The sequence below is a fragment of the Mytilus trossulus genome, chromosome 13 (assembly GCF_036588685.1).
Source record: "Mytilus trossulus isolate FHL-02 chromosome 13, PNRI_Mtr1.1.1.hap1, whole genome shotgun sequence".
NCBI classification, from domain to species: domain Eukaryota; kingdom Metazoa; phylum Mollusca; class Bivalvia; order Mytilida; family Mytilidae; genus Mytilus; species Mytilus trossulus.
This window is the reverse complement of record NC_086385.1, coordinates 56,538,738-56,554,303: the sequence shown is the minus strand read 5'-3', so window position 1 is coordinate 56,554,303 and position 15,566 is coordinate 56,538,738. Positions and strand designations below refer to the sequence as shown.

The 15,566-nt window shown below is 33.5% G+C and overlaps 1 protein-coding gene across 1 annotated transcript in view; it reads right to left on the bottom strand.

The window, feature by feature from the left end:
- Window positions 1-219: 219 nt before the first annotated feature.
- LOC134694506 (band 3 anion transport protein-like) overlaps window positions 220-15,566 on the bottom strand; it is a 69,643-nt gene continuing 54,296 nt past the window's right edge. Inside the window, exons 14-20 of the mRNA XM_063555519.1 lie at window positions 13,364-13,558; window positions 11,663-11,971; window positions 10,267-10,359; window positions 6,452-6,612; window positions 2,310-2,563; window positions 1,610-1,779; window positions 220-402 (exon numbers count right to left, since the gene is read on the bottom strand). Coding sequence (XP_063411589.1) covers window positions 220-402; window positions 1,610-1,779; window positions 2,310-2,563; window positions 6,452-6,612; window positions 10,267-10,359; window positions 11,663-11,971; window positions 13,364-13,558 — 1,365 coding nt within the window. The remainder of the gene's footprint in view (window positions 403-1,609; window positions 1,780-2,309; window positions 2,564-6,451; window positions 6,613-10,266; window positions 10,360-11,662; window positions 11,972-13,363; window positions 13,559-15,566) is intronic.

Genomic DNA, 15,566 nt, shown 5'->3' with positions numbered 1-15,566 from the left:
GAGGGGCACCAGGAGTATAACAAACAATGGGAATGCTAACTTACCTCATGTAACTCTTGACCAGTAAAAATCTTCGGTAATCCACTGTTTCTGAGGGGCACCAGGAGTATAACAAACAATGGGAATGCTAACTTACCTCATGTAACTCTTGACCAGTAAAAATCTTCGGTAATCCACTGTTTCTGAGGGGCACCAGGAGTATAACAAACAATGGGAATGCTAACTTACCTCATGCAACTCTTGACCAGTAAAAATCTTCGGTAATCCACTGTTTCTGAGGGGCACCAGGAGTATAACAAACAGTGGGAATACTAGAGCTGCAGCAGACGATTTAATGATCAGCAGCACAACAAGAAGTACTAGTTGTATGATGGTGAAAAGATGCATCTTCGTAGTCCTCACCTGGAAAAAAGTAAAAATAAACTTACTGTGGGATCATAATGATTCCAATATTCATGGAAATTGTCATGGAATATTCATGGAAATTGTCATGGAATTTTTCATGGAATTGTCATGGAATATTGATATAATTCTCATAGAATTGTCATTTCAATTTTATTTTTTGTTGTCTTTTGGCAGAGATTTAAAATAACTTAAGTTGTCCCTAATCTTGCTTCTTGAACAATAAATTTCAGGCTAAATGAACATTAGTGTGGTAGACTAATTAAATTCTCATTATATTGTCATCTAATTATTTATGACTTAGCCGATTTATCCTTTTTCTGACCTGTTGTTTTTATTTAATCAACTGTGGTTCATTTGATATCAATTGTTCATTGGTCAAATATCAATTATGATGTCAAATTTCCTTGCATTCCTCTGACTTTTCTATTGTGAGGTCAAGAAAAAAGGCGACCAAACCTGATGACATTACATAGAAAGAACACATCTTTTGCAGATCATTGGAAAAGAAGGATACAGTTTGTCTCAATATTGTCAAAACATCATTAAGGAAAGAGATTCTACCACCAAATCTCTTGCAATATGATATTTCTCCATTCTCGACAGTTAAATTTTAAATATCTAACTGTCTAGAGTGGAGAAATATAGATTCTTACATTGATACCAGTGGATTATCGGATTTATCCAATCGAGATAGTTAAATTATCAATTTTAAAGTCCGAGCCGCATCGGCGAGGACTTTAAAATTTATAATTTAACTATCGAGATTGGATAAATCCGATAATCCACGAGTAACTATGTAAGAATCTGTTTCTCTAATGATTAATAAGACATTTTCTTTTTTTGTTAACCAAAAATCCCCTTCGAGTGCCTTTCACATTGCACGAAGTTGTCAATTTCATTAACACCTGTTATCATAGTTTTATTCATTCAGTTAGCTAAAAAGGTCATGACCTTTGAAATCATCCAATGATCTTTTGAGATCACTAGCAACCACACGTTGATTAAATTTTTTTATACAATGGGTTCGGAAAGGGATAAATTTCCATAAAGTTAGAGAAATATCATATCACACTCGATGTAGTGGTATACTCTATATATATCTGTGTTTCATAATTTAAATTAATTATGCTTTGCAGCTTTATATATCATGTAAGGGGATATACCGGTACATTTACTTGTCAAAAGCAAATTGTTTACAACTTACCCTACGAACAAATCCTCTTGAGGGATGATATTTGACTGGAATGAGTAAAAGTTTGAGTCTTTTAAACATCTGTACCCCACTCAACGAGGATATACCAAGGTACAGAAATACACCAAACAGCACAGCCATAGGCACAGCCTTTAAAACAGGCTCCCAGAATAGGGATATACCTAAATATAATAGAACAAATATAATACACATTTTAATATTTTTAAAACTATGATTTACATTTCTAAATAAAAAATAAATAAATCCACCATCCCTAAAAAAGACATATTATGTGAAACAGGTGTATATTTGAATAGTTTCATTTGTTATACAAAGATTATGGGCAAGACGTTTTAATGGCTGACTCAGTCGGTGAACTTCTTACCAATTTGCATGTGTTATTTTTCTCACAATTTCTGTATTACTTATACAACTGCATGCCAACTAGCATTGACTTAATATCAGTTGTTTATCTGTAATTGATCTTATCACAAACTTTAGCATGTAAACAATGCAAAATATTCAATAGACCAGGAGTCAGGGGCAGGGCCAAATAATCTCCATGGAAATTAGATGTGCCAATGCTATTGCAACTGCATACCAAATACCATTGACATACCTGAAACACCACACCTAAGTTTCACTTTTTCAACATTCTCGATGCAAGACAAAAAATAGTTCACAAATCAAGTGTTTATTAAGCAAATTTTACCTATGATAATATTCATAACAAGTGCAGTCACTCTCTGCTCCTTAACTTCCATCAACTTTGGTTTTTCTCCTGGAGCATGGTGTTTGCTCATGACGCTGAGTGCCGACACATGAGCAATAGTCCTGACTGTAGCTGGACACATCCATGGCAAGCCGAACAATGAACACATCAAGGTCATAACCCCGACTAAAACCATGTCTAAATGAAATCCTGAGCCTTTCTTCATCTTAAACTCTTTCTTGTTTAATATCATCCTGCAAAAAAAAGTAAATTAAAAAAGTTCTTATTTGATTGGTTATAATGTCCTTCTATATATAAAAAATGAAGATGTAGTATCATGATTGCCAATGAGACAACTCTTCACAAGAGATCAAATGACACAGACACTAACAACTATAGGTCACCGTATGACCTTCAACAATGAGCAAAGCCCATATCGCATAGTCAAGGAAAAGGACCCGAAATGACAAATGTAAAACAATTCAAACGAGAAGACTAACGACCTAAGTTATGTACAAAAAAATAAACGAAAAACAAATATGTAACACATCATGTGTCATATAACTAACTATAAGCAGGAGCTTTCGAGTTAAGGGCAAAATTTAGAGCTTTGAGCTTGGAGTTCCGAGCTTAATACTGCAAATTCACAAACTATTACGTGAATTTTTTGAAGAATGAACAAAAATGCGAGATTAATTATTGTGATTTCAGGAAAAGCTGCATACAGATAAATGTATCAGATATCAGAATGTGGCATACAGATAAATGTATCAGATATCAGAATGTGGCATACAGATAAATGTGTCAGATATCAGAATGTGGCATACAGATAAATGTGTCAGATATCAGAATGTGGCATACAGATAAATGTGTCAGATATCAGAATGTGGCATACAGATAAATGTGTCAGATATCAGAATGTGGCATACAGATAAATGTGTCAGATATCAGAATGTGGCATACAGATACATATAAACCTCACAATAATTCATTTATTTCGCGGGTACCAATTTTCGTGAATTAAAGAAAACTTTCAATTTCATGAATATTCGATTTTGTGGTTTGCCAAAGTCTGCATATATAGAAAATTAGTAATTCGTGGTTCCCCTCTGACCACGAAAACTGGTATCCAAAGAATAAAAATAAAGAATAGGAAATTTGAACTTTAAATTATTTCTACTATAAACTTTACCTAGTTACAAATCTTGATAAAAAAATAAAAGTAAAATACAGAATTTAAAAAACAAAAATTGAAACTTTCTCTTTAGAAGTTTCATAACAATCAATGAAGGTTAACCAACTTATCATGTAAAAAAAACAAAAACAAATCCAGACTGTCTGTTAATGTTAACTGTAAATAAAAGTCCACCTATCAGAAAAATACTGAAAATGAAAATATATTTTCAAAAGTTTGCTTCAGACATTATCTCTTAATCATAAAAAAAGTTTCATAAAATTCTATGAAGGTTTGAAAAAGTATTTGATGTGTTACAAACTTTTACGGTCAAAATACATCTACTTGTTAAATGTTAGAACAAGAATGTGTTAATAGTGCACGGATGCCCCACTCGCACTATCATTTTCTATGTTTAGTGGACTGTGAAATTGGGGTCGAAACTCTAATTTGGCATTAAAATTGAGAGATCATATCATAGTGAATATGTGTACCAAGTTTCAAGTTCATTGAACTTCAACTTCATCAAAAACTTCCTTGACCAAAAACTTTAACCTGAAGCGGGACAGACGGACGGACGAACGAACAAACGAACGAACGGACGGACGACCGGACGCACAGACCAGAAAACATAATGCCCCTCAATTATCGTAGGTAGGGCATAAAAAACTGAATCCATTTATCAGTGAAATATGGAAAAATGAAAATAAATATTTTGAAAATTTTGCTCTGGATACTGTATTGTGGTCATAAACAAGCTTCTGTCCAAATGTCATTAAACAAGAGGGACGAAAGATACCAGAGGGACAGTCAAACTCATAGATCAAAAACAAACTGATCATACGTTTTTTGATTGAGTTAAGTCTGCCAATTGATATTTTATCGTGTGTTTTTCTATGTTGTGATGTTATGCTATTGTTTCAGAAAAAGGGAGAAGGTTTGGATCCATTAAAACGTTTAATCCCGCTGCAAATGTTTGCACCTGTCCTAAGTCAAGAATCTTATGTACAGTAGTTGTTGTTTGTTTATGTAATATATACATTTTTCTAGTTTCTCGTTTTATTTATATAGATTAGACCGTTGGTTTTCCCGTTTGAATGGTTTTACACTAGTTTTGGGGCCCTTTATAGCTTGTTGTTCGGTGTGAGCCAAGGCTCCGTGTTGAAGGCCGTACTTTAACCTATAGTGGTTTACTTTTTAAATTGTTATTTGGATGGAGAGTTGTCTCATTGGCACTCACACCACATCTTCCTATATCTATTGACAACGCCATGGCCAAAAATAAAAAGACAAACAGACAAATAATAGTACAAATGACAAAACATAGAAAATTAAAGACTAAGCAACACGAATCCCACCAAAAAATGGGGGTGATTTCAGGTGCTCCGGAAGGGTAAGCAAATCCTGCTCCACATGTGGCACCCGTCGAGTTGCTTATGTTATTACAAATCCGGTAAATAGTCTAATTCGGTAGGTCACATTCGTGAAAAGGGAAGGATAATATTGTAGTTACGATATAAGGAACATATCCGATATCATCTGTAAAACGGTTATTCCATAACGGTCAACCAACTCGTGATGGCATCCGTAAAATTTACGAAGGGATGATTTCAACTTCACCATTTAAATCTTGGTTTCTTAGCTTTCTTGTGAGCAGCAATCCTCTATCAAGGAAATCATGATAGGAAATACAAGCCCGGGAATATCGTATCAATTGGAAGACCCAGCAATATACCGTTGTTTGTAAGGACACTTATGTAGTTTAGGTATCCAATACAGTGATGGAAGATCCAGTTCTTCATCTTTGGTTGAAATTCCAAAGGAACATAGAACAGTCCTATGATTATCCAGGATTTCCTCTTTGGTAAGTGTCGTGAAATTTCATGAAGGTTTGACTAAGTTATTGATGTCTAAAAAAACCTTTTTAACCACAGAATGAACCTTAATGTTTAAACCGCCGTCGCGACAGGATCTAGGATTGCTATGTCTCGCTTTCGCAACCTATGTGCACGCTTGACACAAATTGGTATCCAAAGAATAAAAATGATACCACTGTAAAAATTGTTTTGAAGAATATAGAAATTTTACATTCCTGTTGTATGAAAGAGTAGTGAATGGTACAATTTTGTGTCTGTAATTTTTAATTAGATAATGTACTGTCGACGGTGTTTTTCTACTGCTTGTATTTCTAATACTCTGCCATACAGCTATTATTATGTATCACTCCTTAAATGCATATGGGTACATAAATCAAGCCGTTAGGTTTTTCGTTTTAATTGTTTTATAGATTTTGCTCATTGTTGAAGGTCGTATGGTGACCTAGTATCCGTTGTAAAACTTCTATGTCATTTGGTATCATTGGCAATCTTACCACATATTCTTATTTTTATATTTAAAGGTAACAAAAGTTGCACTAGACAATATTCTGTTTTTGTACAAACAGTCGAAACAATAAAATAAATCACGTAATTTTCTACATTTAAAAGTTTTACAAGTGAATTAAATTCGTCTCAAAGTTAAGATTTACATATTTCATTAACGATTTAGACCAATTGTTTACGGCTACTTTACAATCCAAGATGGTGGAAGACATCCGATCTAACTTGTTTAACCCGCCACATTCTTTAAGTGCCTGTCCCAAGTCAGGAGCCTATAGTTCAGTGGTTGTTGTTGGTTCATGTCTTTCATATTTGCCTTTCGTAAACTGTTTTGATATAAATAAGGCCTTTAGTTTTCTCAATTGAACTGTTTTACATTTTTCATGATGGTGGCTTTTAAAGCTGACAGTACATTATGGGGTTTTCTCATTGTTGAAGGCCTTACGGTTGCCTATAATTGCTGACATCCACTTCATGTTGAATTTTGGTGGGTAATTGCTACATCTGTTGAGATTATCGCAAGGACATAAAGTCCGAACGATTGTACTTGTCCATTGTCGACGTCGTATTGTCAGTAACGAAAAACTTACTCTGTGATTTGAGTTTCAAGATAGAGCAGCATGAAGATGAGAGCAGCCGGAATAAACGAGGCGAAAATAATATACACTTCAATTCTCTTCTTCGTACCTACAGGGTTCACGAACCATCCACGTCTAAGTGTAGGCTCTAAAGTGGGCGGTACATGTAATTTCTGAAAAGAAAAGTCTATTTGTTTCAGCATAGGCTAATAAACTGCTTCGCTGAGCGCAGCTGGATACGCCGCAGAGGTCCAACCCTGAACAGTTGGGGCAAAAATGGACACAATATTCAAGCTTGATACAAGTCTGAATTTGGATTGTAATTAAATATTTGACATATTATAGGTTTCTGAATAAATGAAGTCAAAGAACTTGAAATTGGTTAAACATGTTAAATGAATTGAATTTATATTCAATTAAAGATTTCTTGCTGTTGTGCAATACACTGGGCTGTTGCGCAATACTTAGTAAATCTAATAAAATCTTATAACTCGGAAACGTAAAATCGAAAATTTATAAAAATTAAAAGGGAGCTTACAAAAATAGATATAAACATTCTATCAAAGTTTATTAAAAATGATGAAAGCATTTTTGAGTATTGTCCGAAAACTGGAAAATCCACCTTTTTGTAATGAATAAAACCCCATAAATCGGAAACGTATAGTCTTAAATTTAAAAAGTAAAAATCAAAGGGGGCTAATGCCTTAGAAATAAACAATTCACCAAAGTTTCTTGCAAATTGGTGAAATTGTTTTTGAGTTATTGTCCAAAAACAGAAAAATCCCCCCTTTTTTAATGAATAAAACCCCAAAAATCGGAAAAGGTAAATCCGAAATTAATAACAAATGAAAGGGAGCTCACGTCAATAGATAAAAACAATTCACAAAAGTTTTATGCAAATTTGTGAAATTGTTTTTGAGTTATTGTCCAAAAACTGGAAAATCCCCCCTTTTTTAATGAATAAAACCCCAAAACTCGGAAATGGTAAATCCGAAATGTATAAGCTTACGTCAATAGATATAAAAAAATCATCAAAGTTTCATGCATATAGGTTAAAGCGTTTTTGAATTAATGTCCGACATGTTGATAGGACGGACGGACGGACGGACGGACAGACGGACGGTCAACGGTATACCATACGACGTCCTGTAAACGGGCGTATAAAAAGACAGAATCTTAAAATATCTGAAAAAAAAAGAAAAGCATCTATTGTTCAGAGTTTACAGACACTGCTTGTAATATGAATTTAAGTCATTTCATTTATTTAAAGTAAAATGGATTGGACACAAGTAAATCATACTTATGAAGACCACTCTGAATTAAAAAAAATATACCAATACAATGTTAATATGAGAATGCAATATTTTATATATTTTTATATATATACAACTCGTCTAAACATCAGCCCAACAATGTTAGATCTGTAAATTTGCTTTCGCAAATATTTTGTTCTTCCCTCGCCGGGATTCGAACTCATGCTACTGAGATATCGTGACACCAAATTGCCTACACTGTATCCGACGCGATAGACCACTCGACCACCTAGGCTTCACAATAACAAAGCTTTCGGTGGCCGTGTGTTACCTTTCCTCGCCGGTTAGTTTTAATCTAGCGTCGGAATACAGTACATGATATATAAGGCATGAAGATGGAATTGTTACAGATCAGCTGAAATATCTATTGTAAAGGATCCTACAAATTAATGCAAGATACAGTCACAGAAATAATTATATTTATAAGTACGTCTGAACCAGTGACAACTCTTCAACAGATTTATCCTTCGGATCACCAGCAGTGATGGTGATACATGGCTGTGTACATTATATATATACAATACTTTACGACTCCAGGTATTGAAAAAAAAAAAAAAAAAAAATAATAACTGAAAAATTGAAAATACTAATGTGAATTTACTGCAAAACACTATTCAGTACCAATAAACAAGAAATCTCACTGATTTTTTTGTTGTTACTTTTTAGCAATTAAGTTCAAAGTAGATATGAAATTTTCTAAAATAAATAAAGAATGTGTTCATGGGACACAGATGCGCTTGCTTGTAAACATACATCAAATTGTGCTATTTTTCAATTTACAAAGGGATTTAACTCAAGAACAGAGGAATTGACACCACCCAAATTCGATCTTGATCTGTGTTTGGTTGTTATAAGCTTAGTATATAATAGTCCTATAATATAAGACTTCAGGAACGGACTATTCATCTTCGGGGGACCAATTTTTTTTTTAAATTGATTTAATAATAAAAAAGATTTTTTTTTCAATAGCATGTACATGCTTTTTCTCACTTCCCTCCTCCTGGAACAAATATATATTTTTTTCTTAAAAAAATTAATTTAAACAATTTATCTCCCCCTCCCACTCCGAAAAAAAATAATTAAAAAAAATTGTCTAACTGAAAATACAAAAGTTAATAGAGATATTGTTAATTCAATTCTATGTAATGTACATGTAAATTACGTGTACATGTTGTTCACTGATGTGAACTATTTTCGTGTACAGGTAATTAAAACCGATGTAAAGATGAGAACAAATTTAATGTGAAACCAGTGTTCATTACATGAAACTATTGTAAACAGGTTTACAGTACGCAGCGTTTGGTGTGAACACGTCCTCAGTGTATAAGTTTCATCACAACATTTGGTTGAGGCAACGTCAAATTCAGCATTTTTTTCCTATAAAGGGACATAACTCAGGAACAGTAAAAGTGACGACACCCAATGCAAATTCAAACTCGATCATTGTTTGGTGGTAATAAGCATTGTGTATAAGTTTCATAACATTTGGTTGCGGCAAAATAAAGTTAAATTGTGGAAACTGTAAATTTGCTAATTTTTCTATTTTAAAAGGGACAATAAAACTTGAGAACGGTGAAAGTGGGTACACGACAACTCGTACTTTCGGCAACTCGTACTCAACCAACTCGTACCCTATTTTTACCGACTCGTACCCATGATTTATTTGATATTATTTATATATATAGTAGTTGTAACTTTCTTCATTTATCATAAAATAGCAGCATATCAATAAAAAACTTTACTTGGTGAAAGTGACGGCAACCAAATTCAAACTCGATCATTGTTTTGTGGAAATAAGTTTCATAACATTTGGTAGAGACAAACTAAAGTTAGTACAGAAACTTATTTTTGGACGTATGGACGTACGTACGTCCAACCGGACAAGGGTAAAACTTAAAGCACCGGTCGCCTGGGGCAGCAAGGGCCATAAAAAATGTCAACTTGCTTTCAGATATGATAGAAGATGGTCAGAAATAAAAATGATTTAGTTTGTTTCAAAGTAGGCTATAATTGGGCAAAATTATTTTACTTCAAGGTTGACTTGAAAGTGAGCTTAATCTAATTTTTTGGACAAGGATGAGATTGATTGATTGATTGGTGTTTAACGCCACTTTCTACACTATTATGCTATTTCATGACGGTAGTTTTATTGACGGAGGAAGCCAGAGTCTATGGAGAAAACCACCAACCTTCGGTAAGAAAATGACAATTCTAGTTATTTAGGATTAGAGTCCAGTGTACCCGCACGAGCGGGGTCCAAACTCTCAACCTCAGTGTTCACTGACTAGTGATGATAACAGTAGTTGAACTACTTAGAACACTTGGCCACCGAGGCCCCCTCCCCCTGAAAAGGATGAGAGTAAATAATCCTAGTCAATTATGATTGGAGTCGATGCACCTGCCACCTACGGGATTCGAACTCACAATTTCGCTGTTGACAGGCTAGTGATACAGTAACCAAGACCCCTTCCTTTGGAGTCTGGGTATAAAAAATAAGAATTACAGAACACTAACCTCAGTATATACACTTTCTCCTATTGACAAATCTAACAGCACCATTAAAATAATAGAAATAACAATCCCAAAATCTCCCAAAGCTCTTCTTGCCTGAAAATAAAGTCATAGAATACTGAAAAATAACAGTCCCAAAATCTCCCAAAGCTCTTCTCGCTTGAAAATAAAGTCATAGAATACTGAAAAATAAGTCCCAAAATCTCCCAAAGCTCTTCTTGCCTGAAAATAAAGTCATAGAATACTGAAAAATAACAGTCCCAAAATCTTCCAAAGCTCTTCTCGCTTGAAAATAAAGTCATAGAATACTGAAAAATAAGTCCCAAAATCTCCCAAAGCTCTTCTTGTCTGAAAATAAAGTCATAGAATACTGAAAAATAACAGTCCCAAAATCTCTTAAAGCTCTTCTCACCTGAATATAAAGTAATACAGTACTGAAAAATAACAGTTCCAAAATCTCTTTAGGTTAATTTTGGTCATATAGCTTTTCATGTGTTTTGGTACTTATAAATCCAGGTAACAATCAATCATTAAATATTATGGGTGCAGCCATTTTATGAAGATAACATGGTATTCAGAATTAAGAGTATGACTAATCCTTATTGGTCGATGTGTGCAACCGGTAATTTTTATTACTGGAGACTTCGTGCACACTGCACTATACCAAAGGCAAAATAATATATATATTCCTTAGCCCTGATGGAACTGAGAAGTCTTTTCTACATTAGGATGAGACACATGTTTTAAGTGTAAAATTGATAGGCTAGGGAGATAAGTACAAATTACGTAAAAAAAAGTCACAGGAACCAGTATTTTTTGGGACCAAACAATACTGTCCTAATAACGTATCTTTAATTCTGCAAGGTTTTGTTAAAAAATATACTTTTTAAAGTCTGTTCTAAAAAGGCTACCATTGTCGCCTATGGGGAAATTAATTGTTTTTTTTTGCAATCTTCAATTTTTGGCTTCAAGTCTTATAGATGAAGGTAAATCCAGGAGAGCATCTGAGATGCACAAAACTTATAAAATGTTTTTTATTCTGAATATAAATGCTCGCAGAATGTCAAGTTTAATTTTTCAGTGAATACATTGAAAAGTTTGAAAATCATGAAAATGAAATCATCTAGCTAGAAAAGGCCAAATGTTGAAAAATGTACCGGCAAAAATTAAGTCAGTATACAGTATTCAAATTTATCAAATATAAATGTCTGTGCATTAATATACCTAAATTACAAACATACCAAGGATTTATTTATTTGCGGTGAATACCAATTTTTATGGAGTAAGGAAAAATTGTATTTTCGTAGATATTTTATTTTGTCTATTTACAAAAGTCTATATTTTATAGAAAATAGAATGCAGTAAACAAGCAATTGGTCAATCATAACAAAATACATACCCTTCTTCCTAAAAATTTACTGTTTCTGAAAATCCTTAGGAAATATGCGATGAGAAATGTCCCAAATGTTAAAATTGTAGACATTAGAGCTGTATTGGGTCTATTTTTAAACTCCTTGTAATAGAGGTATTTGTTATGAGTGTCGTCCTCAGTCTCCTCTTGAAAAGAATCGTTGGCGAACGTGTATCCAGGGGACGAAGTCACATTTAACACCGGGTACAGAGTAACACTGCCGTTAGACGACAGACTACTATAAGTCAAATTGTTTTTGGCACAGTAATCTAATAACAATGGATGATCCTTGAATGTCTGAAATATAAATTAATATATTGAAATAGAATAATACAAGGTCAAGTCATTAAAAGTTATTTTTTAGTCTTAATATGTTTTTATTTTTATTCTTTTGTCGTTTTTTTCCATTGCATTTTTTAGATTCACAAGTGTTTATATAAAACAAGGTCAATTCATTTAAAATTTGTAGATTTTTTATAAAAAAAAATTTTTGGGGTGTGTGTGTAGCTGTTTAGTGATTCTATTTTTTTCCTTTTTCGAATAGTGTTGTTTAAGACATAATTTCACCAAACCTTCCATGAATATTGAAAGTGCTTGCCTTTATTTCCAAGCATCTAGTTTTGAGTACGACAGGCCTTCATGTTTTCTGATATAGCTCCAATGTTAGATAAATATAAATTGATAATATATATTTGTGATACTTTAGATAAATATAAATTGATAATATATATTTGTGATACTTTAGATAAATATAAATTAATAATATAAATTTGTGATACTTTCATTAACTATTAGCATTCTTTGGTATGCTATTATTTAATAATTGCCTAATTAAAACTATAATTTTGTCGTCCTTAATATTAACAAAGATAAAAGTATTCCATGTGTACTAAATCAGCGCCTATTCCCGGTGTACTAAATCAGCGACTATTCCCTGTGTACTCAATCAGCGACTATTCCCTGTATACTCGATCAGCGACTATTCCCTGTGTACTCAATTAGCGACATGGACAATGCTGTAAACAGCAAGCCATAGTCTGGCTTTCCAACATAAAAGCAAGACAAACTGAGGTAATATTAGTTGAAAGTGTCCATGAGACACAGATGCCCTTGCTTGTAAATATACACCAATTGTATTTGAACTTGATCTGTGTTTGGTGGTAATAAGCAATGTGTTTAACTTTCATAATATAATATTATTTGGTTGATTATAAAGAGAATAGAAACGTACCAACTAACATATGGAAAAGGATAATCCCTAATGCCCCCTTTGTCGTGATGGGGGCATAAATAAAGACAACAGTAGTATACCGCTGTTCGCAATTCATAATACCATTTTTATGGAGTAAGGAAAAATTGTATTTTCGTGGATATTTTATTTTGTCTATTTACAAAAGTCTATATTTTATAGAAAATTTGAACTTTATTGAAGAGATAAATTGGTATCCCACACACAATAATGAATCCGCAGTAAACAAGCAATTGGTCAATCATAACAAAATACATAAGCCAGACTATGGCTTGCTGTTTAAAGCATTGTCCATGTCGCTGATTGAGTACACAGGGAATAGTCGCTGATTGAGTGAACAGGGAATAGTCGCTGATTGAGTACACAGGGAATAGTCGCTGATTGAGTAAAAATACTAAAATATAAACATCCTTTTGAACTTTTTTTTAAAAATCTCTTACCTCATCAATTTTCTTTATGACCTCAAAAATGAAAATGAGTGAGATGAGAATGGCAAAGATTTCTTCTGTAAATCTGGAGATATGACGGACGAGGAAACTGCTCTCTACTGCAACAGCTACTATAGAGATCAACATTACCCAGAATCCTATCCATACCCGCATTGTCAAAAACTCTATATCATTATTCTTACAAAACTGAAAGTAGAAATAAAATAAAATTTTACAAAACAGAAAGTAGAAATATTATAAAATATTACAAAACTGAAAGTAGAAATGTAATAAAATTTTACACAACTGAAAGTAGTAATGTTATTAAATGTGACAAAACTGAAAGTAGAAATATTACAAAATCTTACAAACTGAAAGTAGAAATGTAATATAATTTTACCGAACCGAAAGCAGAACTTTATAAACTATAGGAGAAACATGTTCTAAATTTGTCAACATTGAGAGTAGCATAAAGCATATCAGTTGATTTATGTCAATTACGTTTTGAGTTGAATTGATTATAAAACTGGAAGATAAAAATGAAACTGAAAGTAGAAAGTTATGTTTTAAAATATTTATATACACATAAATTCTTATGAACTAGATATGTTCTATCTTATTTACATGTCTTTTTTATTCATCGTTTTTTTTCATTTATCTGCGAATAGATTACTTTATATGCAATTGTTGTCAATAAATTGATTATTTCTTGTTGAATTTCCAGAGGCAAATATTTCATGAATGTTCAGGACAGGAACAAAATAGCAATTAATACAATTAACAAGATAGCGATAGACTTTGATGAAGGATGGCAAATTTGGGTTGCCACTAGAACATTATGCTACTTCAGAGCTTTGTTGCAAAAAAGCCACCTACAGACCATTCAGTTGTTGCAAGGATTGTTAAACATGTAGAGAGCGTTGCAATCTTTCTACATGAGGAATAATAGTTACCTTCCTTAGTTATGAGTAGCATAAACTTTACTTAGTAGTATAAAAACCAGGAAAGTTCTGTAACATAGACTTACCATATAAAGGGACTGTTTAAATACGAGGACAGGTCCTGTAGCACCAACAAGCATTAAAGGTTTGCTAACAAAGCAAATATAATCCCACAGAGTTACTCTTATACTGACCATATAAAGGGCCTGTTAAAATACGAGGACAGGTCCTGTAGCACCAACAAGCATTAAAATTTGCCTTGCTAACAAAGCAAATATAATTCCACAGAGTTACTCTTAGACTTACCATATAAAGGGACTGTTAAAATACGAGAACAGGACCAGTAGCACCAACTTGCATTAAAGGTTGCCCTGCTAACAAAGCAAATATAATTCCACAGAGTTACTCTTAGACTTACCATATAAAGGGCCTGTTAAAATACGAGGACAGGTCCTGTAACACCAACAAGCATTAAAGGTTGCCCTGCTAACAATGCAAATATAATCCCACAGAGTTACTCTTAGACTTACCATATAAAGGTCCTGTTAAAATACGAGGACAGGTCCTGTAGCACCAACAAGCATTAAAGGTTGCCCTGCTAACAAAGCAAATATAATTCCACAGAGTTACTCTTAGACTTACCATATAAAGGGCCTGTTAAAATACGAGGACAGGTCCTGTAGCACCAACAAGCATTAAAGGTTACTCTGCTAACAAAGCAAATATAATTCCATAGAGTTACTCTTAGACTTACCATATAAAGGGACTGTTTAAATACGAGGACAGGTCCTGTAGCACCAACAAGCATTAAAGGTTGCCTTGCTTACAAAGCAAATGTAATCCCACAGAGTTACTCTTATTATTACCATATAAAGGGACTGTTTAAATACGAGGACAGGTCCTGTAGCACCAACAAGCATTAAAGGTTGCCTTGCTAACAAAGCAAACATAATACCACAGAGTTACTCTTAGACTTACCATATAAAGGGACTGTTTAAATACGAGGACAGGTCCCGTAGCACCAACAAGAATTAAAAGTTGCCTTGCTAACAAAGCAAATATAATTCCACAGAGTTACTCTTATTATTACCATATACAGGGACTATTTAAATACAAGGACAGGTCCAGTAGCACCAACAAGCATTAAAGGTTGCCTTGCTAACAAAGCAAATATAATTCCACAGAGTTACTCTTAGACTTACCATATAAAGGGACTGTTCAAATACGAGGACAGGTCCTGTAGCACCAACAAGCATTAAAGGTTGCCTTGCTAA